General features: G+C 40.9%; 7 protein-coding genes and 2 non-coding genes across 12 annotated transcripts; 6 read left to right on the top strand and 3 right to left on the bottom strand.

Moving 5' to 3' along the window:
- Positions 1–237: 237 nt before the first annotated feature.
- Positions 238–1,838, top strand: Fsn (F-box synaptic protein). The gene is made up of 3 exons (XM_018013388.2): positions 238–956; positions 1,025–1,389; positions 1,459–1,838. Exons 1-3 carry the CDS (start codon positions 658–660, stop codon positions 1,551–1,553), a joined length of 759 nt encoding a protein of 252 aa, XP_017868877.1. The 5' UTR covers positions 238–657; the 3' UTR covers positions 1,554–1,838.
- A 254-nt stretch (positions 1,839–2,092) lies between these two features.
- TRNAW-CCA (transfer RNA tryptophan (anticodon CCA)) lies at positions 2,093–2,164 on the top strand. Its single transcript has one exon. It is a non-coding gene; the product is annotated as a tRNA-Trp (tRNA).
- A 415-nt stretch (positions 2,165–2,579) lies between these two features.
- Pu (GTP cyclohydrolase punch) lies at positions 2,580–10,713 on the bottom strand. 3 transcript variants are annotated; one of them, XM_018011705.2, is made up of 5 exons: positions 10,248–10,713; positions 5,140–5,349; positions 3,536–3,701; positions 3,363–3,479; positions 2,580–3,042 (listed from the first exon to the last, which is right to left on the bottom strand). In XM_018011705.2, the coding sequence occupies exons 1-5, from the start codon at positions 10,435–10,437 to the stop codon at positions 2,913–2,915; spliced, it is 813 nt and encodes a 270-aa protein (XP_017867194.1). In that variant the 5' UTR covers positions 10,438–10,713; the 3' UTR covers positions 2,580–2,912. The 3 variants fall into 3 exon arrangements, with proteins under 3 accessions (XP_017867194.1, XP_017867192.1, XP_017867193.1); XM_018011703.2 differs by lacking the exon at positions 10,248–10,713 and adding an exon at positions 5,794–6,309; XM_018011704.2 differs by lacking the exon at positions 10,248–10,713 and adding an exon at positions 5,845–6,309.
- On the top strand, positions 3,214–3,284 carry TRNAG-GCC (transfer RNA glycine (anticodon GCC)). Its single transcript has one exon. It is a non-coding gene; the product is annotated as a tRNA-Gly (tRNA).
- Positions 6,582–7,524, top strand: LOC108616488 (uncharacterized). The gene is made up of 2 exons (XM_018011706.2): positions 6,582–7,008; positions 7,087–7,524. The coding sequence occupies exons 1-2, from the start codon at positions 6,679–6,681 to the stop codon at positions 7,396–7,398; spliced, it is 642 nt and encodes a 213-aa protein (XP_017867195.1). The 5' UTR covers positions 6,582–6,678; the 3' UTR covers positions 7,399–7,524.
- Positions 10,714–12,015: 1,302 nt separating the features above from the next.
- Xpd (general transcription and DNA repair factor IIH helicase subunit Xpd) lies at positions 12,016–15,194 on the bottom strand. The gene is made up of 8 exons (XM_018011699.2): positions 15,031–15,194; positions 14,504–14,961; positions 14,321–14,451; positions 14,023–14,243; positions 13,580–13,961; positions 13,242–13,523; positions 12,894–13,172; positions 12,016–12,766 (listed from the first exon to the last, which is right to left on the bottom strand). Exons 1-8 carry the CDS (start codon positions 15,033–15,035, stop codon positions 12,215–12,217), a joined length of 2,310 nt encoding a protein of 769 aa, XP_017867188.1. The 5' UTR covers positions 15,036–15,194; the 3' UTR covers positions 12,016–12,214.
- Positions 15,195–15,430: 236 nt separating this feature from the next.
- On the top strand, positions 15,431–16,239 carry LSm1 (U6 snRNA-associated Sm-like protein LSm1). The gene is made up of 3 exons (XM_018011707.2): positions 15,431–15,652; positions 15,717–15,901; positions 15,959–16,239. The coding sequence occupies exons 1-3, from the start codon at positions 15,598–15,600 to the stop codon at positions 16,130–16,132; spliced, it is 414 nt and encodes a 137-aa protein (XP_017867196.1). The 5' UTR covers positions 15,431–15,597; the 3' UTR covers positions 16,133–16,239.
- hng1 (hinge1) lies at positions 16,188–17,528 on the bottom strand. Its single transcript, XM_018011702.2, has one exon. The coding sequence runs from the start codon at positions 17,279–17,281 to the stop codon at positions 16,274–16,276; it is 1,008 nt and encodes a 335-aa protein (XP_017867191.1). The 5' UTR covers positions 17,282–17,528; the 3' UTR covers positions 16,188–16,273.
- An 82-nt stretch (positions 17,529–17,610) lies between these two features.
- On the top strand, positions 17,611–26,141 carry Isha (Insulator su(Hw) mRNA adaptor). Of its 2 annotated transcripts, XM_089471740.1 has the most exons (9): positions 17,611–17,852; positions 18,160–18,747; positions 18,993–19,310; positions 19,441–19,596; positions 19,663–19,767; positions 20,804–21,134; positions 22,720–23,976; positions 24,037–24,315; positions 24,372–26,141. In XM_089471740.1, exons 1-9 carry the CDS (start codon positions 17,823–17,825, stop codon positions 25,430–25,432), a joined length of 4,125 nt encoding a protein of 1,374 aa, XP_089327866.1. In that variant the 5' UTR covers positions 17,611–17,822; the 3' UTR covers positions 25,433–26,141. The 2 variants fall into 2 exon arrangements, with proteins under 2 accessions (XP_089327866.1, XP_089327867.1); XM_089471741.1 differs by lacking the exon at positions 18,993–19,310.
- The last annotated feature ends 593 nt before the right edge of the window (positions 26,142–26,734 follow it).

Genomic DNA, 26,734 nt, shown 5'->3' with positions numbered 1-26,734 from the left:
AAAGTCAAAATTGGAATAGTTTATATTTTAAACGACTATCTGTAAAGATATTTTTATCCTCTCGAACGTTTTCCAACACACTTTACAAAATGTAAACAATGCTGTTATCGTGGACTGCACCCTAAACGACGACAATTATTTTGGCCAACTCGACACAGGCATCGCTAGCCAAAACTAGTGTGCTTGAATATCGATAGTTTTTCAAGCCCTAGAGTTGTTTATCGATACTGTTATGAGCTTTAAAACTGCATTGCCACATAATATAATGAATACATTATATGTCTAACTAAAAAGATTAAATTTCTTATCATATTAAAATCCATATTAAATGTAAGAGAACTAATAAATGAAGACCAAGTATAAGATTCAAAAGAACTAAATGAACGTGAACAATGCGATTCGTACCGATGAGCTTGTTCGGAACATTTCGACACAACTCTACACACGCACGGCTGATTTTTGCCAAATACTATAATAAACAATATATTGATATAAAAAAAAAAATGACAAATAAGAGATTTGATGATACGTTAAGTGAAAAATTAAAGGCTATGTAAAAGAGATTGCTGCTGTTAAATTAAATCAAATCATCAATACACGCACACAAAGCCCAGCGCCACCTGATATCAGTGTGGAAGACGACTAGACAACAACAAAATGGTCGATCCACTGTGCAATTATAATGTATTGGAGGCAATATTCTCATATTTGGAGCTAAGTGACTTAAGTCGCTGTTCACAAGTCTGCAAAAGCTGGTATCACTTTCTGAACGATGAAAACAGTGATGTTTGGCGTTGGCACTGCCTGCGGAAACTTCCCAAAGAGTCTATTAAATCCGATCTGCTGGCCTCCGTTACCACATACAAGACAAAGCTGCGCGCGTACCTGCACGCTTGGAATCCCAACGATTGTTCACGGAACGTTTACATTAAGCCAAACGGATTCACTCTGCATCGGTACATAAATTGTTTTCTGGTATGCTCTCTGTGCTAATATTATTATTGTTTTATTTTTGTTATTTCAGAAATCCGGTAGCACAAAGCACAGACGCTGCAAGGGCGAAAATTGGATTTCGTCAAGGCCGTCATGCATGGGAAGTGATTTGGGAGGGTCCATTGGGGACCGTGGCCGTAATTGGTATATCCACAAAGGAGGCAGCTTTGCAGTGTCATGGCTATGTGGCACTACTTGGATCTGATGATCAAAGCTGGGGCTGGAACCTAGTTGAGAATCATCTACTGCACAACGGTGATATGCAGGGCAATTATCCGTTATTAAATAATGCACCCAAATACCAGGTGGGTGAAAGGATACGCGTTATACTCGACTGCGATGATAATACACTATCCTTTGAGAAAAATTATGAATTCCTAGGAGTCGCATTTAGAGGTTAGCTATTTATATTAAAAATCGAATTACCAATAGTTTTATTGAATATATGAAATAAAATCGTTGTAGGTCTGCCAGCTAAGAAGCTTTATCCTACGGTATCTGCTGTCTATGGCAACACAGAAGTGTCTATGGTCTATTTAGGGACCCCATTGGATGGATAACTCTATGAGATTACAGCTGGAGCCTTACTGCCCTATAATTTGTAAAATAAGTGCAGATAAAAAATGATTAGTTTTATGTATATTCGTTTCGATTCCCTGTCTCTTCTGTCTAGTTACTGATTTATATTGTAAAAAAAAAAATATTAAAAGCATTTCCTTGATTTTAGATTTACGCCAAAGTTTAAATCTTCTCTATTCCGTCTGTATACCGGTTAAGTTTAATTGTACGAACCAAATAAATAAGTAATTGTAAATTTCATACAATGAACAGCTTAAAATCATCAAGACATTCGTTTACTCGATTTATTAATCGTAACTCGTAACTGAAAACGTTTAACAGCCTGCTGCCTTGTTATGCAATAAGGAAATAAAATAAATTTTATATGAAATTCGTTTTCTTGTCCTCATTCAACGAGAGTTTATTAATAGTTTATATAATGTTTGGGGAGGAAAATTTACATATGCAAATTGCATTCAGGATATGTCCAAAGAATTGGGCGTTTGTGCTGTATATGGCATTTGGTATAACGGTGAACAAGGACTCCGTGGCGCAACGGTAGCGCGTCTGACTCCAGATCAGAAGGTTGCGTGTTCGATTCACGTCGGGGTCAACGAAAGGACGAACTTTTTCATTGTTTATTATTTACACACAAAGAAAACTTGTACTTCGATTTTTTTTGCCTGATTATTAATTATTAAAAGACGATAATTATTTTTAACAATATTCAAATATTTATTTATTTAATTATATATAATTTTAAGCAGATTTTGTTTAGTGCAAGAAACAACAATTGCATAACGAGCATACGTTTATCTATTTTAAATTTATAGCGTGAATTTCGTTATCTTCTCAAAAATGCCATAATTAAAATACATATATAAATATTTATACATATTTACTTCTGTTTGTATATAGATAACAAAGCAATTTCGAACGATTTCCTTTGATTACTAATTTTAATAAGTTCATATATGTATGTTCCTGTATATATGTAAATATATATCAATTTATATATTTGTAGATACTTATTTTTGTTTTTTTACGAATTTTAGCTTAATTGTAAATTCCCTAAACGGTTTCCGATGTCGTTTATTTAGTTGTTCCCTTATTGCATACAAATATATGTATGTGTGAGTGTAACATATATATAAAAAATATTATTTATGTGCTGTCTTTTTTTTTTTTTGTTTTTGCTTTTTTTTAAATGAACAAATATTATTTATGTAAAACTACCAACACCAAAATTCGCGATGCTTTTTCTCGTCTGTCGTCTTGCAAATTGAACTAAACGAAATTTAAAAAAAATTTCAACAAAAATTTTGTACACAAGTCAAAAAAGTTATACAATTTATATAGATTTATTTGCTATTGACTAGATTTAGGAACTCCTCGCGCGTCTTTGGATCATCGCGAAATACGCCAAGCATAGTCGAGGTAACAGTTTTGCTATTGATTTTCTGCACGCCACGCATGACCATGCACATGTGTCTGAAATAGAGAAGTAAATCACTATTAAATCAAATTTAATAAATAATAAATTATGAAGAAAATAAAAACAGTTAATAACTATATTTAAATATTAAACTCCTTATCAATTGCCTGCACAGTACTAATTCAGACCCTTTAACTTATTCAGCTTTAGCGCAACTCCCCACACAAGCATCGGTGGTTCAGTGGTAGAATGCTCGCCTGCCACGCGGGCGGCCCGGGTTCGATTCCCGGCCGATGCAACACGACTTTTTTTTATTTTTTTAATGTATAAATTTAATAATAATTTTTTTATTTCTTTTTTCTTTTTTTATACTTACACTCCCTCAACAACAACAGCAACACCTGCTGGCTGCACTGCCTGTGTTACAGCAACAGCAATTTGCTTGGTCAAGCGCTCCTGCACCTGAAGGCGACGCGAAAAGATTTCCACGATGCTAAAATATATAAATAAGGTATATGAATTTCAACTAAGAGAATTCAGGTAACTTACCGAGCCAGCTTGCTGAGACCCAGAATCTTATTGCATGGCAAATAACCGATAGATACTTTTCCATAGAAAGGCACCAAATGGTGTTCGCACATGGAAAACATTTCAATGTCCTTCACAACGACCATTTCATCATGATCCTCATCAAAGACGGCGCCATTAAGCACATCTAAGCCACAAATCAAATCGAAAATTATGTTAATATTATTTCGGTCCAACCTAGATTGATGTAAATTTTATGCTACATTTATTTGCTCCATAGAACGAACGTGTGGCAATGCCATAACTGAATCTTAAGTTGAACTTTTCCACTTGACTGTTAATGTGCACACATGCACATGAGAGCCTGAGAGTGTGAGCAAGAGTGTGTGTGTGCGTGTGGCGCCACTTGTTGGCCATTCTTTTGGCAGCTTGAGCTTTCACTACTTCAGCTTTAAATGCTCTGCCTACTCTTGTGATTTCAGCACACTTCTTGCCTGTTCTGCCTGCTCACCCGTTCACAGCAGCACTGTCGACGTCAGTCGCTCACTCAATTTTCACACTCTCTCTCTCTCTCTGCTCCTCTTCGTTACCGTTTTAAAAGCTTAAGTGCGCTTCCTGTCAATTCATAGCAACTGCTGCTGGCGCTGCTGTTCCTGCACCTCTGCTCTACTAAGCTCTGCTCTCCCTCTACTGCTGCTGCTGCTGTTGCTCCTGCAGCTTTGCTCTGCTCTCTCTCTCTCTCTCTGTCTCTTTCACACTCGCTACATACTTCAATGTCACTGATTTTATGACATATTTCTGTTGTTATAAATCATTTTGTGAACTAGTTAACTAGCTTTGTTTGAAATTTAAATGATGTTCAGAAAATAATAAAATTCTAAACGCGTTTTATTTTAGAGCATTTCGAATTCTATTTATCATTGAAATTAGATTGAAAGGGCTGCGAATTGTTTTTGTGATTATTGATTATAAATTTGGCTCGAGGCAATTTACTTTCATTAATATCTGACTGCCGTCGCTGCCGCTGCTGCTGGCCAATTTGAATGCTGACTTTGAGTTTTGTGCGATTGTATTAAATAAAGTGTAGAACCTGCTTTTCTGAATTACTATTCTTAAAACCGGTCTGCATACTTGCAATTCACCAAAACAAAATAAATAAATAATGAGAATAAACTAAAAGCAAAAACAGGAACAAAATAAAGTTAGTAAACATATTAGAGTTATACAATACTAGAGAATTGACAGTACGCCAAGCACAAGGACCCCCCACAGAACGACAACACAAGACTCTTAATTTAGAACTGTAAACTGACTTAAGTGGAAACGATTAAGGGTAATGCACCGCCCAGTCAAGTCGAGTCAGTGATAAAGGTGAAGTACGGTGGTCAAATAATACATATAGATATAGATATGCATATGCATATATAGAGCTCCAATGAATCACTACCAAAAGAAACTAGTTTCTAGTTGGAAATGCCGCTTCGAAGTTAATTTTTTTTTTTTTTTTTTTTTTTTGCTGATTCACGGTGTCACACAGGATGGAGCACTGACCTAATGCTAATTGGTCAGAGTGATTATCAGGTGCTAATTGAGCTGTGTGGAAACACGCAATGCTGTCCACTTACCCTCCAGATTCTGATCGTAGCCCTTGGTGAAATACAGCATTGCCTTGGCCGCACGTTCCGGTGTCTTGATCAGGCCCTGCCTGTCGGGATTCTCGCCGAGGCCGCCCAACAGCAGGCGGTAGGAGCGCGCCATATCAGGTAGCAATGCCTCACGTGTTGGCGGCTTGTGATCCAGCTCCAGATCATGGTGAAAAGTGCAGTTCTCATGGCCTGTCAAGAAATCAAAGAAAGAAACGAGAAGCATATGAAACAGTGTTGGAAATTCGTTTGTCTCTTGATAACCCGCCCAACCCCGGAGTGCGTTCCCATTGGACTTGGGTTGAAAACAAATGCTGATCAGAAAATATACACGATTCAACCTTTGACAGGCATTAATGTTCTAATGCTGTGGCTCATATCAGTGCAGCCTAACGGGGACTTGAACTCTTATCTCTAACGATTGGCCGATTAGGCGGGACTTGCTAATATATATACAATATATATACAATATATATACAATATATATATAAATATGTTTATATTTATAGTTCGTCAGGCGTCGCACATTAAATTAAATGATTATTATGCCCGTTAGACCCTATTAATTGAATGATTAAGCGCTGATGTCGTTCGCTCAAGCAGCTCCTAGGCAAAGAGTTAACCCAATCCCACTACCTGGCGTCGTCGATGTACGCGGTGTCTGTGGTGTTAACGACGATTGTGTACCATCATTTTCCGGTATGCTGGTGCTGCTCTTCAGTATGAGACGTGGTCGATTGGGATGGATTGGAGCTGGCTCCTCGCTGCCAGTTGACGACGGCGGCTGCGTCTCCTCCGGCTGGGCAACCACACGATCCGCCAGCGAGGAGGTGCCGGAGGTGCTACTTGTTGAGCAGACACTATTGTTGCGCCCACGCGATATGATATGCGCCTGTGGAAAATTCGTATCGTCGATGGCATCGTTCAGCTCGCTGGCGCTCATCTCGGACAGTTGGCGTGTGAAGCTCATGTTTGGCTGGATGCAGTTGCCTTTATTTAACTTGCAATATATTGTTGGCGCAAAAAAATGAATAGCCAAATACACAAAAAACTTTTTCGACTTTGGATGAGGAAAAAATCGTAACTCGGCTCGGGCTATGCGTGTTAACGTTGTGGAATGCTTTAGGCAACTGGCTGCCCGCTGGGCTCGTCGTTGCTAATAAGAACTTCAAGCAGAGCTTTGAGCGTGAGCAGAGCTTTTGAAGAGCGAGCGAGCTTTACGTGCGTCTACAATGCTCTTAAAACTGTTGACTTTCGAACTTGTTGCTTTTTGAGTGAGGGCGCACGGTGGGTGGGTGGTTGGTTTGGGTGGCTTGGGTGGACGCCCACTCGAACGTGCTCAAGGTCTATTAACTTCAACTTTGATTTCATGTGCGTGCGTATGCGTGCGCGTGTGCGTGTATGAATGTGTATGTGTGTGTGTTTACCCAAGCTTGAGTAGTCAGAACTTTTCAGTCACTTAAAAACGTAGGCAACACGTAAATCCTGCCTTCACCGAAAAATTCCAAATTTTTTGTTAACATGGCTCATCGCATCAAGCTCCGTGCCGATGACTTTGATGTCGTTGGTGCCGTTCCACGTGATCTTTCGGTGATCAAGAATTTTCTGAAACGGGATTGCGCCGTCAAGCGTCTCATTGAAATTGAGGAGGGCTTTCTCAAGAAATGCATGGAAATGCAGGCCGAAGAGGCCGAGGAAGCGAAAGCCAAGAAGTCACAATATGGAGCAATCAAAGAAGAAATTGAGCAACCACCTCCGGATCCATGCACTAGCACATCCCCGCCAGATGCAAATGCGGCTGACTACTGTGATCCGTGTCGGCGATTGAAGACGTCTATCGTGTTGGAAGAGGTGCGTAAAATATAAGAATCTTTCCATCACCATCTCCATCTCCATCTCTTTCATTTCAATTTTCCCCTCTACGTTTAGCTAACGAAGCCTACCACCATCAATCCTGCGATGGGCTTTGCGCCCTACTTTGATGAGGAGACTGTGTTGGACAAATCTCAGCCCATTAAGTTTCGCTTTCGCCGAAGGCCGAACAACTGCGATACTGAGATTAGGTCAACGCTGCCCTGCGAGACGACCCAAAATACAAACGTCATGGTCCTCACCAACAGCAACGATATGATGGTATGGCCCAGTCAGAAGGTAGCACAGATGAATCGTGTGCCAGTCACCCTGCTATCGGGCCCCGGCGATCTCACCGAGTACATGCTGGAGGAGGAGACAATCATGTAGACCGAAAATTTGGAATTTGAAAAAATCAGTTTTTAATTGAAAATTTACACAACAGCTAAATAGCAATAAATAGTATAATCTCTAAAAGAGGAAAAGAGAAAAAAGAGAGGGAAAACACAGGAAAAACACGGTCTAAATATTATTTTTGTGTGTGATGTGAGGTAAAAACAAAAATTAATTTGAATAGAGAGAGGGGAGAGATAGAGGTAGGGACAAATTCCAGAAATATGTATTCTATTCTGGTGGAGAAAGTAAAAGTTAATTAGTGCGAGAAAGAGCGAGGTAGAGAGTAATATTCCAAATAAAAATGTATTCTAGATAATTTTAGTAAAGAGACAGAGTATGAGATGCCAAAAAAGTTGTTGCTCCTATTTGGGAAGCCCTGAAAAAATCGCACAATAAATGGTTGATAACTTCTATGGCTTATGTAAAAGTTGACATAAATATGTATTGATATAGACATCACATATATACGCATATATATGTATGTTACATATCAGCACATATAAGTCTTTGCTTTACATATATAGAAAGTGTCCCCGAAGAAGTCAATGAACGCTACTGGCAAAAGGAATTTATGCATTCCGAATGTCTGAGATTGAATTTGAATTTGATTTTGATTTTGATGTGAGATGTGGAGCTCTTTCTTTGGGGATCGAATATATAGACGTATAGATTGTACAGAGTGATACAACTGTGAAATGACTCGGATTCTGTTATTTACCATATATATGTGATTATACGTATGTATATATGTATATACCATTTAGATAAGTTGAATGTACGGTAAAAACTGTGGAACATTTTCAAATTATATATGTAGGTAATATATTTACATACTATATAAATATATTAAATCAGAGTTGAACTATAAAATCTTCGATTGGGAGCTCTTTAGATTATTTCCTAGTTACAAAATGTTCAAATCTTCACATACATATATATTTATACCTTTTAAGAGGCAATAATAATATATGCAAATGGATTTACCCAATATTATGAATCATATTTAAATGTATGTAAAAAACAAGAAAGGAATTGTCCATACATGGTATATATATTATATATACATATTATATATAAGATATATATGATTAATAGGGTATATATAATTTCCAACCGTATATATCCTTACAAGTAATGTCTATATTTCATATGATTTGCACATTCCTTTCAGTTCATTGAAGTACAGTAAAATCTCTGTGGATGTGTGACTAAATGCTGCGTAAAAAACTAGTTAGAAATAGTTTTCAGATAGAATTTGTATTATAGCATTTCATGCCATTCATATCAATTGAGTAGAGTAAATGTGATGTAGAATGCAATTTGTTAATATCAAACAGAATAATATACTTTGGCAGATATTTCCAATACACATTTCATTCAGCTCCAAGTTCCGAAATGGATTTCTGAATTACAAAACAAACTGATTTGGTATAGACTCTAGACTGCAGGGAGGGATGCTTGTTTAATAGAGCCAACATTAGCGAATGGTTGTGAATAGTTGGAATACTATGAATTGAGCGAGTAAATGATCTAGTCGTAGAGACAACCAGTTGGCACATAGCGTAAGCATGCAATGCAATGTAATTAAAAGTAAGGTAAGTCATCATTAACATTTTCCATAGGGCAGGTGTTTTTTACTCTTGTTTTTTTTTTTCTCTCTTATTTTTTTGTCATAGTTCACAATTACGCATTACGGAATTCTAAGAAGAACACATGGGCATGGCAATGGATTTAAATGTATATCAGGTTATTGATTCATTTAGGATTTGTTATTGGTTTTTTGCTGCTTAACAATTGCTAGTGAAAAACCGTGCGAATAGCTTATTTTTTTTTATTGACCGCGATCGCTCAAATGTGAAGCACGACGGCGACTTATTGCTCATGCAATATGAAAGAAACAAAGAAAACCCAAAGATAGAAAAAGAAACACAAACATATATACATATATATATATTTTTTTTATATATACATATATAATACCGACAAATCTAAACCGTTTTAAACGGCTGCTTGTGCTGTGTGTGGTACTCGCGTCCAATTAAATGCTTTTAACCTTCAAAAAGTAGTACAGGTCTAGCCTCGAGCCCCACTCCCGGCGGCTTGCCCCTGGCTTTTGGCTAAATACCGGATTACGCTGAGGAGTTTATGCTGTCTATAGATATACATACACTAACAGCCAACATAGCCAAAAACGCTCTCATTGAATCTTCCGATCTGCAGTGAACTTTCAATGTCAATGTCAACAAAATCTATTACGATCATTGACAGTTGCTGTCTATTTTTTTAATGCTTTTTGATCTGTCATTGTGTGGTTTTCATATCTATATGTGTGTACTTATTATGTAGATCTTGCTCTTTGAATTTTGTCTTGAGTTTCGCGATTGCGGCTTATGTGCAATTGGTTTTATGTTAACAACATCGCCGGAAATTAGAGCCATGTCTAGAGGGTCAGTGTGCGAATCTGAGCTGCATCTTAACTGATCTGAACCTGACCTAAGAAGACAAATTGTGTGATGAAATATTACTGCTCGATTGCTAAGCCTTATGAGAGCTATCAATTATGGAATTAATCAACATTACGTTATGTGAGAAAAATTATTAAAGACACATAAAACGTAAGCTGCAAATTGAAATTTTATTGTTTTAGTTAGTTTTCACTAGTTAATGGAATTAAAAAGCTGCTAAACTAAATCATATACAAATGTATTTTAACATTTTCTCTCGTTCTACTCAAAATTGCACTGCAAAACTTAACGGAAAACAACAACAAAGCTGCACTGCATACGAAACCCGGACAAGCATTCGCGCTTAACTGTAAAACAACGGGAATCCTTTCCACTCACCATTTCCGTTGCCTATGTTAAGCAATTCCAGTTTCAGCTGTTGACTACTTTTGGCAGGAACAACAGCGCCCGCGCTGACAGCAGCTGCTGTTGGTACGATCGCGGCAGCGTCCATGGCGACGGTGGCAGCATCTATGGCAATGTCGCCATTTTGAGTGCTACCATTTTGTTCGTTAGCTTGAGGTTTCATTTTGTTAAAGATGTTTTTTTTTGCGATTATTTATGTAAATAAAACAAGGATAAGCGTAGGCTCTAGGTTTGGATTTGGTTTTGATTTGGTTTACTAGCGTTTAGAATTTCTGCTTAACTAAAAAACACACTAAATAACGCGTCGCTTGCAATTGTTGTTTATGCTAGATTTAACTGTTTATTAAGTTATTAAATTTTGTATTATTGGTTGATGCTAATGCGCGCGCGTTCCGCTTTTATTTGCTACACCCGACTAAACGGCCAGAGATTTAGTTGTAACCTTTTTATTATGAAAAATCGAAAGTTCTTGTTCAACGAGAGATACAACTGACGACGACGACTCAGCCAGCGTCGCTTTTGCGGTCGCTTGCCTTTTGTTGGCGATGTTGTTGCTAATACAGTGCGCTCCCGATAAGTGGAGCAAACAACTATTCGCAACAATTGCTTTCAATTATATTTGGGCTAGAGCAGTTATGTATTCTAAGCAATCGTTATTCTAATAATGTAAGTAAAAGACCTGAGTCTTAAGTTAAGACTGCAAATAACAGTTAGCCCTTTGATGCTATGCTCTACATTCGCAAAATTAACCAAATAAAATCATATTCACTCGCTCTCACTCTCACCCTTTGGTTATTTTGGCTATTATTATCTGTTGAGCGCCTTCAATTAAACTATTCATATAGGGCGATTCTTAGCATAAGAGTACAATATCTCTAATTTGTTTGTTTTCCTTTTAGCGTGGGTGCACTGTAATTGTATTCGGTTACTTTTCGCTTACTTGTTGCTCTCTGAGTGCTGGCCGTGGCCGTTAGTTATGTGCATATATGCGTGTGTAATTGTATACATATGTATTATTGCAAAGCTTTTTCGCTACACATACACAGATTCTCTCTTTCTCTCTCCCTCTCTGTCTCTCGGGCTTAGCACACTCTCAAGCTCACGCGAGGACTACAGGAAATCAGTGTGCGCCGTTATTAAGAAATAAGACAACAAATTGAAAACATAAAATGGAATGTGAGTAATTATTTTTGTGGTGTGCTCAAATGTTTAGGTAGTAATTGCCGTCGCTGGCGGCAGTAAGTGCTAAATAGGTAAAATTGCAAAAACAATCGCACTTGTCGCCATCCACTGGACATATGAACATAATTGTTTTTTATTGTCTTGATAACCTGTCGGCGCATCATTAATAAGTCATTGGCAAATGTACACTGATAGCGCTACAAAATTAATTTCGTTCAGGTTAAATAAAATCATGTTCGGTCAACACGGATCATCGCATATTTAAATTATTTCCATGTTTCTTATCAGAACCCATTTGAAAAGGCGTCTTGAAGCGATATCAATAAAGATTTCGATTCGTCTAGACCAATTTATCGGCGTCAAATTGGTCATCGATAACAATAAGAAGATTGATTTAGGCGCCTTGAACGGCAGCCGCAGTTAAAGGCATTGAGTCATTCAGTTGGGGCAATGAGCAACCGCTAAATTATTAATAATATTAATTAACAGTTAATAAGGCATTTGCGTCAGTTTTGCCCTGGCAAATCCGAACGATTAAAACCAAAAACAAAAACAACTCTTTTTTGACTTTTCATTTTTTGTGTGATTTGCTGCTCCGTTTAATGGCATTCAATGCCATTAGCTGGCAACAAATTGGCTTTTTATTATAATTATTATTCTCATTCAGACAGAAACATGGCCAGTGGTTAAAGAAAATACATTGCGGAAGGAAGCCGGCGCCAGCTGGAGAGCCGGTTTTGCGCCACGCGACTCTCTAATTACAACTCCTGCACCTCACCGCCTACACCTTCTTTGCCCTGCGCCTGCCGTTCCAGTTTCTCCTGCTCCATTGTCTCCAGCTGTGCCAGAGTCAGCAACGAAATGCCCAGCTGATCTTCCCTCGAAAACGGCTGAGCCATACGTCTCAGCCAGCGGCGTGCCAGTTGCACCGCCTCCTCCGTGGACAAATTGCAAAAGCTGTCCACCAAATGCTCCTGTATCCATTTGGGCAGACGCGACCGCTTGTCCTGGCGTGAGAAGCGTTTGTCCGCAAATATCATGATACCATAGTCCGTCTTGCCACGCAACGCCCGACCCACACATTGGGCCGCATGTCGCATCGCATCAAAGGTTAGAAAATCGTTCTCTCGTATCTGAAACTGATCCCGCAGATAGTCGAGGCGCGCCTTGAGTATGCGGGACTGCGTATAAACGTAGGGTATGCCGAACATGAGCACCGCGCGACCATAATGATGATCGAAATCCACACCCTCGGAGACCTTGCCACGCGCCACAGCCAGCAGAACAGCACCTCGACCGCAATCGCATGCCTAAAACAAAGACAGCATAGATCGAGATCGAGATCGAGATGAATGTGTGTCAAGAACATCATCAATGGAAGCCATAGCAATTGGAGACTGCGATTCAGATTGCGAGCTGAAATTTGAGGTCGCTCACCTTAACATAGTTCATGAGCGCATAGCTTGTTTCGGCATTGTCCTGGGTCTCGATGAACAGCAGCTTATAGCGGAGTAGAGTATCCACAATGCCCTGGTCATACCACGAGGCCACAACCGACTCCAAGTACAGATATGATGTAAAGAAGCAAACGATGCCATCGGGCACAGTCTTGGCCACCTCCACCAACAGCTGGCCATAGTTCCTGATGACAGCAGTGTCCTCGCGCGTCTCGAACTTGGACGAGATGGCCACCTGGTCATTGCCTTTTGACACGATCTATATCAAATATTATATCTAAATAAATTAATAAACAAATCTAAGCCTAATTCAAACTGCTTCATTTACCATAGGCAGCAGACAGGGACGAGCAAGAGTCATGGTAAAGCTACTCATAACAACTGGATCAAAGTCCAGAATCTTAGGATACATGTCCATGGGCGACAGCGTGCCCGATGTGATGACAACCGTTTGAAACCGTGAGAATACTGGCGCCATGGCAATAGATGAGTCCAAGCAGCTGAAATGCATTATGGGATTCGAAACAGTCGGCGTCTTGTCATCGAACGGCTCAATGATAATGGTAAATCCTTTCGTGTACGTGGAGACCAAGGTGGCAAAGTGTGTTATCTGTGACCAATTGCATTGAATCGTTATCATCAGCAATAATATGCACAATTACATACCAGCGTCAGGGCCCCGAATTCCGTCATATCAGTAATCTCCAGGGTGCGCAACAAGCTGGACAAGCGCTCCGCACAGAAGCGCAACGGTTTGCGCTCTATGCATATTTTCGATGAAACATCTTTAAGGAATCCCGCCGGTGATTCCTGTACCACGTGATGCACCCGCAGTCGAGTTTTAATGTATTCTATGAAACGACGTAGGAAACTAAGAAAATGATCCGCATTTCGAATGTTGCCCGGGACGACCTCTGTGAGCACATCGTTAGGCAGCACGGGATTGGCCAGAATCATGTCCGTATCACGCTGTACACTGGCATCCTTGAGGCCCTGCACCATGCGCTGATATTCCTCATTTAAACGATTGGTGTCCTCTTCCCGCATTCTGCAATAGACAATTAATTAGGCATGTTTAATTATTTGAGCAATCATGGAGTAGGTCTTACTCTTGGACCAATTTTGTGAGCTGATTTAAAGCGTTGGTACTCCGCTCAACTGTTCTTCGATTTATTTTCACGCTCATGGAGTCGATGCATACGTTGTCTATATTATGAGCCTCATCGAAAACCACACAGGACTCGCGTGTCATTTCCTTGGAGACAACCTGGGCGATCTTTGGATCCAGTAGATAATGATAGCTGTAGACAACAATGTGGGCGTGTGCAATCTACCAGAGAAATGGATAGAGAGTGGAGGGCGTAAGTATTTATATTATATATTAATAAATTAACATTCTTAACGCACAGCGTAACGTGCCAGAAAGTACGGACACCAATTTCTCGACCGTCCATATTCTTTAAGATCATCGATGCTATAGACGCCCACAGGCAGCGTCGACTCCTTGCCCTCCAATGTGAAGCCCTCAAAATACTGACCTATAAGAACAATCAATGTTAAATGGACTTAACTGCAATGGCAATTACTTACATATGGGAACCTCGGGATCCAGTTCATGGCGTTCGCGTATATAGCTGGCAGTTAGCCCATAGCACTTGCCATCGACCGCTTTGCCCTCGCGCTCCTTGCTGACCTCGGGATGAATGCACAAATTTTTACGGGAGCTGAGCACCAGGCCAGTGAAGCCTGGAGCTACTGGTGCATTGCGCTCATAGTATGCCATTAGGTTCTGCAACTCGGCAATAACTTTCTCAATCTCCGGCACCGTTCGGGAGCAGTAAATCAGCTTGCGCACTGTCTCCGGATGCTCAATCATATAGGCGACTACCAGGGAGAGTAATGTTGCTGTTTTTCCTGTGCCCGAGGGCATTTCAAGTAGACAGTGCCCCTTGGCGTCCAGACTTCTCTTAAGCTCCAGCATGTATGCATATTGCTCAGGATAAATATATTCATAGGGGAAATAAACGAGCAGTCCGTCAACACTGAGCCTGAGAGACGAAGTAGCCGACGATTAATTAAATTGAAAGCAATTATTGTACATTATATATTAATCTTACTTCATTGTGCTCCTGTGTGTCTTTAGCGTGTTATACTTGAGCTCAGTTCACAATATTTTTTTCAAAATTACGTTATTTAGAGTAATTCTGGAATTGTTTAGTTTTGGCTGCTGCGGCGACGAACATGCCGGCAACTATCGATTGCTATCGATTGCATGGATAATAATATAAGAATTGTGCGTGCTTTTACCGTGTCATGTACGCTGTTCATCATTTCAAAGAATGGTAACCCGTAAGCATATATTAATACAAAATTAATTTAACATTTTTTATTTATTAAAAGTTATTCAGCTCTTGAGTAACCTATCTCATATTAAGTGTCTCGCAGTTAAAAAAAATAAATATTAAGTGTCTTACACATTTCAAACATGCAAGCAAAATAACCAGTTGCTGAGCTAAGCAAAATTTGTACTGGTATCAGCATACCAGGCGCAAGAAATTTTCAGTAGTAGTAGCTCTATTGCATTTAAGCTAAAGTATATGTGTTTCTAAGGGTTTATTTTTTAATTATTTAATTGTAAAAGTGCTTTATACTAGCATTTAAAAAAATCAACGAATTTTCGCCATATGGACGACCTCAATCCCTTGGCTGGAACAGCGCATCTGCTGGAAGAAGTTGATAGTATTTACTGAACACTTAAGCCGGCAAACTGTAATATGAATAATAATATATTGTGAACTTGTAGAAAAACTAATGGTGCTGCTCCGAGACGGTCGAACATTAATAGGCTACTTAAGGTCCGTAGATCAGTTTGCCAACCTTGTTCTGCAGCGAACAATCGAGCGGATACACGTCGGCAATGAGTATGGAGATATTCCGCGAGGCGTCTTCATAATACGAGGCGAGAATGTGGTGCTCCTGGGTGAAATTGTGAGTAAAGAGAGCAAGACTTAATCGGGTGAACTAATATATAACGTCACATTGCAGGATCGGGAAAAGGAACAGAAACTTCCATTAAAAGAGATTTCTGTCGATGAGATTCTGGATGCTCAGCGACGTGAGCAGGAGCAACGACAGGAGAAGCATCGACTCGTCTCGAAAGCACTTAAAGAGCGTGGCTTAGCGGTCAATGCGGATATAATCAATGAGGATTTCTGCTGAGCGCCGTGTGCGCATTATAACAAATACATATTTAGAATTAAGCGTAAGATAAAAATGATTTTTGTCAGTTGTATATTTGTACTCCATAAAAATCTATTTAAAAACTATATGTACATATATGTCGCTATGTAGTATTCCTGCTTAATCATTCTGACTTGTCCCAGGTGTCCCTGTCGTGGACTCCTCCAGCAATATGTACTTCTCCAGAATCTGGTACATTTCCACTTTTGCCTTAATCTTATGACGACGCGATAATTGCCGCAAATAAGCTGCCACGGATTTGCAGAAGAAGTCGTCCTCGGTTTCGTTGGACGCACTAGTGGCGGCAGTGGCTGGTGCACTTACTGCCTCAAAGCCGGGCGATGCCTCGGGCTTAATGGGCGGCAAATGCTCCGCTTCAACTCTCATGTTCGGCATACAGACCATAAATTCAATGTCCGTCTGCGAATGTCCAGCATCGGACGGCGAGGCACCCGACGTGGACGCATTCCCCGCCGTCGGTGTATCGTTGTGGACTGTGACCAGCGAGGGCGATGGTTGCAACGGTGGCAAGACTTTTTGATCGGCCGACTCGGAATCGCCCATATACTCCTCATATGATTCATGTCCATCTCCATCGTCCGCTTCCACGAGCACAGAGTAACTTTCCGATTGTGTCGTCTGCACTTCCAGCTTGGCATCCGCGTCGTAGTTGTGGTCACAATCGTCGTACACCTGCGACTCATCTAAGTCCTGTTCAATAAGTGGGTCTGGCACTGGGCGTGATTTCGTTTTCACCGTTCGCACCTCAGCTTTGAGCCAATTTGTTGGCGTATCATCATCTTCACGGCGTCTTCTCTCACGACGCTTCCGCACAAACTCCCGCAAAAAGTCCATTTGCCTGAAGAATTCATTTCGACCAAATTCCGAGGACGGATGCAAACGCATTTGCTTCAACTCGCGCGAATAACGATCCCGTAGACACGTCCATCTGCGTCGCGCGTCGGGCGATGAAATATTTAGGGTCTTGGCCACTTTGGCCCAATCCTCTTCCTTTCTTTGTGATAGGCGAAAGTCGCCATGTCTGTGGTCGTACAACGATGGTGTTGAACGTATCGTGCGTATTAGCATAACATCTGACTCGTCAAGTGGCCTATGATGGGCGCTCATTATTTGTTAATTGCTATTCAGCATTAATTTTATTCAATTTGCAGCAGCTTATGTTTTCGTTTTGCTTTCTTTCCAGTGTGACCATTGCGGGTATCAGCATTAATGCGTGGTATGCCCGTCATATTGCTCCATTCTTATCAGTCCGGCAACGCCAAGATCTTGCAATTAAGAGCGGAATTTTTTATTAATATCATCAGCCTATTACAAATCAATGATCATGTGTATATAGTATCATCCCATAGTAAAAAATTGTAGTTATGTTTATGTATTCGATAAGCAATCTAAGTAATCATTCGATTGTTTTCCTTGATGAATCAATGTATCAAATTATGTATGTTTTGTATCGATGAGCTGATATACGAAATAAGCATCCCTACTATCGGCAGCCATTTTTTCACGCTTTCTTGCGAAAAAATTGTGAAAATTCAAGTAAAAAGTTGTTAAACTGGCAAGAAAATAATTTATAAAGATCACATATACTGAAATAGTATGCGAATTTGAATATTGTGCGTGCGTGTAGTGTGTGAGCATTGAAATAATCATGGAGACGGTCGTCGCTTTCAATAATGAGGTAAGATGAGGCCGCCGCAGCACACACACATGTACATATCAAAATGTACTTACATATTTATATCTGCTCATATATACCACTCGGTATTTACATATATGTCTCATGTACGCCTTATGTAGTTGTGTAATTTGTACAATTATATTCCCGACATTTACATGTGTGTATATATGTAGATTCAATATTGTTGCCAACAAACATGCAGCTTCGCGTCCTGCCGTGCTGCCCATACCAATAGAAAATAATCCCTTTTCGCTCTTTGTGCCTTGTGCTCGACCATCTATTTCTACATGTGTATGTTTTCTTTCAGCTCTCCGGGCTCTATGATAGCCGACCGCCCATATCGAAGGCTAAAATGGCCGCCATCACAAAGTCGGCAATGCGTGCAATTAAATTCTACAAGCATGTTGTGCAGAGTGTTGAAAAGTTTATACTCAAATGCAAGCCGGAGTACAAAGTGCCGGGCCTGTATGTCATAGACTCAATAGTGCGACAATCGCGTCATCAATATGGCACCGAGAAGGATGTGTTTGCGCCCCGCTTCCAGCGTAATCTAACCGAAACGTTTGCAAATCTGTTTCGTTGCGCGCCCGAGGACAAGAGTCGCATCATTCGCGTGCTGAACCTTTGGCAAAAGAACAATGTGTTCAAATCGGAAGTAATACAGCCAATATTTGATTTGGCTGATCCAAACCATCCGATTTACCATCAAATGCCACCAATCGGCGCCGGCAATCTCAACGCGAGCTCTGGACCAAGTGGCAGCAGCGGCGTTCTAAATCTCTCGGATATTTCCAGTAGCAATGCTGCCAATGGTTTGAATGCCTCGGGAATGAGCAATATGGATATGAGTGGTGCTGTCGACGATAAAATGGGTGGTGCAATGCCGGATCTGTCGGTGAGTGGACAATGGGTGATTGAAGAGAACAAAGACTGGCAATGAATTAGGTCCAATAACAATATGATGTAGTAGTTAGTCAACCCACTATGGGCAGCTATACTCATTGCCAGGCTATGAGCGAGTAATGTGGTTTGTCTTTCGATTCTAATAAGCCAATTGGCATTGCTTCCTTGTTACTATCACTATTTGCTCTATTTCTGATACATGTCTCGCTCGCTTGTCTAATGTACGCAACTACACAGATAAGCCACGAGAAGTGCTCAAGCTCTAGTCGACGTCACATGGAACAGCATTATATGAAGCGTCAACAACAGCAGCAGCAGCAGCATCAACATAATATGCCATCCAGCAATTCGGCATCTGGTTCGAAGAGCCGTTTCGATAGTGGGGGACTAAGCAAGTCGCATCATCACAACAAATATGGCAAGGGTAGCAGCTCCCATGAGCTGGACTATGATCTGCGTGAGATAATCGATGACGAGGATGGGGACATGCTGATGGGCGACGATCATCATTGTATGGGCGATGATACGCCGCCCGGCTCTTCCAATTTGCTAGATGTATGCATAGGTCTATTCGTTATTTATCGTATTAGCTTTTGTGTTGAGGCTTTAGTTTTCTTGGGTTTATTTATTTATTAGTGTTCACAATTATTTAAATGCATGCTAATAATAGCATCTAATTTCGCAGAACAATAATTTAAAGCAGCTGCTCAACGATCCCAATGTCTTACGCCAACTGCAAACGCTGCAAAACTTTCAAAAGTTTAAGCAACAAGAGGAGAATCAAAAGCATCGCTACCAGGAGCAGGATGCCTTGCAGCAGCATTTGCAGAATGTTCTCAAGGTAAGTGCGATCATTTACTCATCATAATCTCTGGTACTAGGGAATTTTCCTTTCTGCTCATTTTAGGGCACAGGTGGCTTGCCGCCGGGCGTCGGCATGGGCATGAGCCACAATGATGTGATGGACATGAACAAGGATGTTGAATTCATATCGGAACAGCAACCGATTGAGGTATACACCACACCATTTACTTTTAATAATGTAGAGTTCATCGAATCAGTCAATGTGTGCATTTTTAATTGATTGCGAAATTGCAATAATCAATTCAAACTGCATTACATAACTGAATTATTGTAGCTCATAATTAGATTACAATATATAGTATATATATAAGCGCACACATGAAAGTGGAACTAGTGTCGCATCTATTTCAAACTATATCCAACTATATATAGCTCCACTTTCATAGTGCGCCAAGTGCTGCTGACGTGCCCAAAATGTTGTTATACCGGGGCGGAGAATTCAGAGATTACCGTTTAATCGAAAGAATGGGGAATACTATTATTAATTACGATGATATGAATAACGACTTGATGTGCCTTACTGTTAAGTGCAATAACCGTTGTCGAATTTAAAAATTTTTGGCCAAAACTTAAAAATAACTATCAATAGGGCCATACTTAAATTTAAATTTGCAACTTTGCCTATACGTTTATATTAAAAATGGTAAATGAATGCCCAAAGGTAAGGTTTAACTTTATATATAATGACGGATGCGATACCCGATGCTAGAAGCGCCCCCGCCCTCCGTATAACAACGTTTGGTAAGTGCCTTAAATATGTAAACCACAAATTCAAGTCAGATTCAATTCAATTACCCATCAATGAAACACAAAAACTTGCTCGAAAACGCATCGATGAGAAAATGCCAATGAAAAACAAAAATGAGAAATGAGAAATAGTTAAGAACCGCCAACCAAGTTTGAAAAACGGCCAAAACCACACGTCAACACGCCAAGAATGCAGTTATAAAATAATACGTATTCTCTGTTTAATTTGTAGTTTAACAACAATTCCCAACCCACAACCACTACCATCTTCTACTCCTATCCCATCCCATTCTAGAAAATAATTAAAATGAAACTAACCACGTCCCTCTCCCATTCCCACTCCACATCCGCCATTATTTGTTTTATGCTTAAAATGTTAACGTGTTTATATCACAATCACTTTCTCTCAAATTCTTTGCAAAACTCCAAACGCTCAGGTTATCAATCTGGATGGTGCCGATTCCCGTAGTCCGACGCCCGATCGTGACCGTTACAAGCGCAGTCGACGCAGCAGCCGCAGTAGATCGCCCCGTAGTCGTGGCGGCGGCGGTGGTGGGGGTGGTGGTGGCAATGGAAACGATCGTGATCGGGGAAGTCGCCGTCGCAGCTCACGTTCGCGCAGCCGTTCGCCACGTTCCAGCCGCAGGCGCGGATCGCGCGATCGTGACCGCATGGAGCGCAGCACGCGCGACAAGGAGCGGGATCGCGAACATGAACGTGAGCGACGCAAGAAGGGCCTGCCCGAGATTAAGAAGGAGCATCTAAGTGGTAATTATTCCATGCACATAAGCGTAGCGTAACGCCGTTACGCATCACGTAAGCCCACTCACTCAATACGTAATTGTCGCATGCAAAAGGTTTTCCAGATGACAGAGAATGACAAAACCTTTTGATGCCACATTTACCTGTGAATTACACTTTGTTTTGGTTCACTCTCGTTTGGTCTTTTCAATTAATGCTAATACACAAATGTTTCTTTATTCTGCAGCTCCTTGGCTCGGTTGACGTGTGTGTGTATGAGTGCGTGTTTGTGTATGCGTGTGTGTGTGAATGTGTGATTTAGCTTTAAAGGTTCTAAATCTCATCTGGCATATTTAACCCAATGTCTCTGAAGCGTTTTTGAGCAAAGTTTTTTAGCAACGAAATGAATTGAATAAGCATATTAATGTACCTCCCCATTTTTATCAGTGTATCATCTAAGCACAGAGCAAATCTACTACACTTAAGGCTCCCTAAGGAGCGATATGTCTATTGAAATAATTTTTGCTTGATATTTTATTGCATACATGTGAAAAACTAAAGCTACACCTACACGCCCAGAGCTATATTTTACATACATGCACATATATATATATATATATATATATATACAAATTCTATATGCAGTGAATTAGGTTCACAATTAATTTGAAAAATATCGATTCCGATTGAAGTCGATAGAAACTGTAATATTAAAGCTTAACAGTCATTTATCGAATTGAAACATCGGCAAATAAGCGAGGCGCTCTTCTGCCAAAATTTAGTTTGTTAAAAGAAAGTGTTTATTTAATTGAATAATATTACAAATTATTCAGAGATATCTCTATAAGGAGCTTTTCCCATTGAATTACATACATAAATATTTATACAAATGCTCAGACTTGTACTCTAGATATTCAGTACATACTTATATGAGTATTAATTTCTAGGGAAATAGTTTTTCGACTGAGCCTTTATTCTTCTTCTTCTAGAAGTTTTTACCTTTATAGACAATATTACTAATAGGAAAATTAAAAAATCCATTAAAATTTCAGTTATAAAACCATTTTGTGTATCGAGGTTTCTATTCTAATGATAACATTGTACTTTGAAAAGTACCAAGTAAAAATTGTAAATATTGTATGTTAATAATATCCAGAATTTTTAATTTTATTAGGAAAGTATATAATAAAATTTGAGCTTAAAATAAATTTTTTTACTAGATAGTATAATTGTGAAGCATAAATGTATATGTCAAAGGGTCTAGTATTCACTCTATTAATTATATGAAATATTCTTATTAGATGTAGAATATATTAGTTAAATGAAATTTGAATTTTAACAATCTATGTATATCCAACTAGTTCGAGTATTAAGACACTCTAAGATATATTAGAATTGTAATAGGCATATGCTTCTATGCATATTCTATTGAATCATGTGAGATATAGCCATATCCGATAGCTGACGCAAGGCTACATAAAGGAATAGTGTACAGAAAATGACAAAAACTAAAAACCAAACGAGTTGTGTTTTATATTAAACTTTATTAAATTAATTTATCCTTAATAATATTTATTTAATTAATATATATTTAATACATTTATCTCTGCAGTGTGCAGTACCACGCTGTGGGTGGGTCATCTCTCCAAGCTGGTGTACCAGGAGGAGCTCTCGGATACTTTTGGTGAATATGGCGATATCGTGAGCATCGATCAGATTGTGCCCAGAGGTTGTGCATTCATCGTGATGAATCGTCGCCAAGACGCACACAAGGCTATGCAGGCGCTTAAGAATCACAAGCTTCAAGGTCGTGCCATTACCATATCTTGGGCAGCTGGGAAGGGTGTGAAGAGCAAGGAATGGAAGGATTTCTGGGATCTTGATCTCGGCGTCACATATGTGCCGTGGAACAAGCTGAGCCCCGACACGGACTTCGACAGTCTCGAGGAGGGCGGCATGTTCGACGAGGACACCATGCCCAGCTGGATGAAGCAAAAAATCAATCAGGCGAAAAATGTCAAGGATGTCAAGCCGACAGCCCTAACCGGAGAAATGCCCAATGTGCCGTCTGTGGCGCCGCCAAACTTGCTCTTTGGGATTGACACCACACAGCCACCGCCAGTGGCTCCGCCACAGCATGGCGGACCTGGTGCACCTCCGCCCGCGCTGATGGGTATGGTGCCTGGCCAGTTCCAGATGGCGCCTCCATTGGGCGCACCACCGCCGCAGCGCATGTTGGGTCCCATGGGGCCGCTGAACCATCCGTTGGGCAGCATGGCTATGCCTCCGAATATGGTGCCCGGCATGCCGCCGCCAATGATGATGCCGCCTAATATGATGCCACCCGGTTTTCCGACCATGGGCGGCCCACCTCCACATCCTATGGGACTGCCGCCGGGCGCACAGTTTCCCCCGCCGGGAGCAGTGCCGCCGCCCATGGCCACAATTCCAGCACCCGCGGGCTCTGGCACTGGCAATGTGAGCGACGACCAAATGGACATCGAAATGGAGCTTGAGGATGCACCATCGCAATCGGCACCTACGTCCTCACAACAGCAAGCACCTAACTTCAGCCAACCGCCGCCGATCTTCGCAGGTGGCGCCACACAACCGAACAGTGTGGATGTGGCCGCAGCGGTTGCTGGAAATGATCTGTTCCAAAGGGATCGCACACGTGGTCCTAGCGGCGCCGGTTCTCGCTGGGGCGGCCGCGACGACATTGCTGAGGCTTCGGAGCGCTGGAGGAATGAGAACGGAGGCGGTGGACCGCCGCCGCTAAGCGGAGCCTTCAACGAGGCACGAGCGCGTCTCAATCTCAATAGCATGGAACATGGTGGAATGCAACGTCCAGAATTCTTGGGTGGCTTGGGTAAGTCGCAAGCAAAGTAAATGCCATATTCGTAATTTAATTAATGATGTTTCCATTTAGAATTTGATAATCGTCAAGGCGGTGGACCGCGTGGCATGGGTCCTGGCCCCAGGGGTGGCAATCATAATGGCGGCAATGGCGGAGGTGACTTCTTCCAGCCCAATATGAATCCCAATCAGAATCGGTTCAATCAGCCAACGAGTCTGATGCAGATGCGAATACCGCCGCCGGTGGCGTTTAATCAGCGCATGGGAGGACCGGGTGCAGGCAATGGAGTGGGTCCCATGTTTATGCGTAATCAAGGTGGCGGTGGACCAGGCGGCAGGCAGCAAGGACCAGGTAAGAACTATAAAGCTCAAAAATTAAATAAAAACTAATGCATTCTCTATTTAAAGGTTTCTTCAATCCGCGCAATCCGTTTAACGATAATCAACGTGGTCGTGGCGGTGGCGGAGGTGGTGGCGGCAGCGGTGGTAGTGGTGGTGGTCGTGGCATGGGCGGTGGCGGAGGTCGCGGTGGCCGATGGAGCGATGATGAGGAAGACGGCGGCAACAACTTCAAACGCCGTGGAGGCGGTGGCCCAGGTGGCCCGGGCAATCGATTCCGTGGCGAACGCGATGGCGATGATAGACGCGGCGGCAATGGACGTAGTGGACGTGGCAGCCAGCGCAGCGAAGAGCGTGAACGTGGACCCAACAATAATAACAGACGTGGCTCACGCGACGACAGTAATCGCCAGTCGATAAGCTCCACGGATGAGAACGCATTGCAGGGCAAACAGTCTTCGTCGGAGCCGGATGATATGAAGAATAAGCCGGTGGCAGCGCCATCCGTGAACAATGTAGAAAAATCAGCTGCTGTAGATACCGAGGAGGACTGGGATAGAGAGCTGCAGGAGTATGATGCTAGAATGGAAGCGCAACAAGCAGCTGAAGCTGCAGCGGCTGCAGAAGCCACCGCTGCCGCCTCTGGCGCTGGTGCTTCTACTGCCACAGATACCTCTGATATTAATAAACAGAAATCGGAAAAGCTGGCCGAAGTGGCACCTGCGTCAGAGGTAGAGACGTTTGCCACCCCGCATGCGGAAGAGATCAGCGAGGTGTCCAAGCCAAAGGCACCATCGCCTGTCTGCACGCCTCTCTATGACGAGTTGCCGCCACCAGCATCAGCAGCTGGAGCAACGGCGCCGCCACAGCCAGTTGAGCAGGCCGAAGAGCCAAATCCAAAGATCGAACAGAAGCGTGTGACTGAGGAATTTACGCATGAGCCCGAGCCTGAGTCTGCGCCTGCAACAGTGCAACAGCCACAACAACGCGTTGATTCCCCACCCAGAGCAGAGCAGTCACCGCCAGCCTCAGCAGCCCCAACAACAACAACAACAGAACCAACGAAAGATATAGCGGAGGAAACTGAGCCAGTTGCCAGTGCCCAGCCAGCAGTTGAGGCAGACTCATAGAATGTCGAGGATATCGAGGAATAACAGAAAAGGACAACAAAGATAGAAGGAACGGAAAAAGAGTCTTTCGATGGGACGTCAATGTGTTAGTCGAGAAATGTGTATTTTATGATTTCCTTACATATGATTCATGTATGTATGCATGTCACACAGCATACATATGTATATGCCCCCTTTTAATAATATTAAAATTTTAGCTTTTGAGATTACGCATTTGTTGAGACGCGACAAAGGTCTGCACTATTCTTGCTAGGCTAAGGCACTTTAATTGTATAATTTTTTAATGATTCACATATTATTTAAGGCTTTGGTGCCGCAATAAAATAAACCAACAAATTGTAGGGTCCTCTGACATCGGACGCTAGTAATTCCCCTCCTTCAAGTACGAATATTGTATGTAAAACAACAACAAATGAGAACCCAAACTCCAGAAAACATCAGCAGTTAAAAGGCGCAAATAAGGAACAAATTGTAGCAAATAATTATAGAATAATATGATATAATATGGACGAAATTAATAGACAGAGGAGAAAACAGCCACGCTTGAGAAATGTTTATAATTTTGTTATGTATATAATTTTAAGATGGTATTTAACACAAACTGTTTCTTATGCGCAGATTATAAGTACACGTATAATAATGTACAATTTAAATATGGAAATATTATCAATACTATTAATAATAAACAAAAACAGACAGTTGACTTATATCCAATGTGTTTTATTTCCTGATCGGCAGAATTGTAAGCGTTTTAATCAAATAAAGTAAGTAATTTGGCATATTATTCTTGCAGGAGTTGTTTTTTATATTTGATGATTATAAATATATACATATGTATGTATAGATGTACATATATAAAAGAAATATTTCCTTACTATGGATTTATGACTACTTCATTTATACTTTATCTCTTTCATATATTTGTATTAACTTAACTATGAAACTTATTTATAAATTTTTTTTAGCTCAATTTGTTAGTTTAAATATGTCGATAAACCTAAGATTTACAACACTCAAGCTGCTTATAATTATCCTATTTATTATAGCTTTTTAAAGCTTTTGTGTGTCCTGTAGATATCGATAGCTTCGGCTGATTCCCCTGACTGAAAAGCAATAGCTGAAAGAAGCATATTCAAACTAAGGGACCCATACAATTACGAACTAAATTATTGGAGTGTTGACAATTTATTTAAACCTCCATTAGTGGTTTTTTTAATTTAAATAATAATCGTTGGATCTAGTTCGTATATACAAAATATCGTTCACTGTTAGCTAGTTCCGAAATGTTAATGTTATTAGCAC

This window comes from Drosophila arizonae, chromosome 5 (genome assembly GCF_054131065.1).
Source record: "Drosophila arizonae isolate 15081-1271.41 chromosome 5, UAZ_ARI_1.0, whole genome shotgun sequence".
Classification (NCBI taxonomy): Eukaryota; Metazoa; Arthropoda; class Insecta; order Diptera; family Drosophilidae; genus Drosophila; species Drosophila arizonae.
This window is presented reverse-complemented; position numbering and strand designations above follow the sequence as displayed.

What these genes read in the sequence shown, in the direction of transcription:
- Pu (XM_018011703.2), bottom strand. Translation starts at nt 6,127, where the DNA reads ATGAGCTTCACACGCCAACTGTCCGAGATGAGCGCCAGCGAGCTGAAC. An exon ending in CTACGATCAGAATCTGGAGG is followed by an intron (nt 3,702 to 5,139) that starts GTAAGTGGACAG and finishes TTTGTGGCTTAG; the next exon opens with ATGTGCTTAATGGCGCCGTC. An exon ending in GGTCTCAGCAAGCTGGCTCG is followed by an intron (nt 3,480 to 3,535) that starts GTAAGTTACCTG and finishes TATATATTTTAG; the next exon opens with CATCGTGGAAATCTTTTCGC.
- Xpd (XM_018011699.2), bottom strand. An exon ending in GGATCCCGAGGTTCCCATAT is followed by an intron (nt 14,452 to 14,503) that starts GTAAGTAATTGC and finishes TTGTTCTTATAG; the next exon opens with GTCAGTATTTTGAGGGCTTC. An exon ending in GTCCCTGTCTGCTGCCTATG is followed by an intron (nt 13,173 to 13,241) that starts GTAAATGAAGCA and finishes TATTTGATATAG; the next exon opens with ATCGTGTCAAAAGGCAATGA.
- Isha (XM_089471740.1), top strand. Translation starts at nt 17,823, where the DNA reads ATGGAGACGGTCGTCGCTTTCAATAATGAG. An exon ending in GCTCTTCCAATTTGCTAGAT is followed by an intron (nt 19,311 to 19,440) that starts GTATGCATAGGT and finishes CTAATTTCGCAG; the next exon opens with AACAATAATTTAAAGCAGCT. An exon ending in ATTTGCAGAATGTTCTCAAG is followed by an intron (nt 19,597 to 19,662) that starts GTAAGTGCGATC and finishes TGCTCATTTTAG; the next exon opens with GGCACAGGTGGCTTGCCGCC.
- LSm1 (XM_018011707.2), top strand. Translation starts at nt 15,598, where the DNA reads ATGGACGACCTCAATCCCTTGGCTGGAACAGCGCATCTGCTGGAAGAA. An exon ending in TCTGCTGGAAGAAGTTGATA is followed by an intron (nt 15,653 to 15,716) that starts GTATTTACTGAA and finishes GTGAACTTGTAG; the next exon opens with AAAAACTAATGGTGCTGCTC. An exon ending in TGGTGCTCCTGGGTGAAATT is followed by an intron (nt 15,902 to 15,958) that starts GTGAGTAAAGAG and finishes GTCACATTGCAG; the next exon opens with GATCGGGAAAAGGAACAGAA.
- Fsn (XM_018013388.2), top strand. Translation starts at nt 658, where the DNA reads ATGGTCGATCCACTGTGCAATTATAATGTATTGGAGGCAATATTCTCA. An exon ending in AACGGATTCACTCTGCATCG is followed by an intron (nt 957 to 1,024) that starts GTACATAAATTG and finishes TTGTTATTTCAG; the next exon opens with AAATCCGGTAGCACAAAGCA. An exon ending in CCTAGGAGTCGCATTTAGAG is followed by an intron (nt 1,390 to 1,458) that starts GTTAGCTATTTA and finishes AAATCGTTGTAG; the next exon opens with GTCTGCCAGCTAAGAAGCTT.
- LOC108616488 (XM_018011706.2), top strand. Translation starts at nt 6,679, where the DNA reads ATGGCTCATCGCATCAAGCTCCGTGCCGATGACTTTGATGTCGTTGGT. An exon ending in CGTCTATCGTGTTGGAAGAG is followed by an intron (nt 7,009 to 7,086) that starts GTGCGTAAAATA and finishes CTCTACGTTTAG; the next exon opens with CTAACGAAGCCTACCACCAT.
- hng1 (XM_018011702.2), bottom strand. Translation starts at nt 17,281, where the DNA reads ATGAGCGCCCATCATAGGCCACTTGACGAGTCAGATGTTATGCTAATA.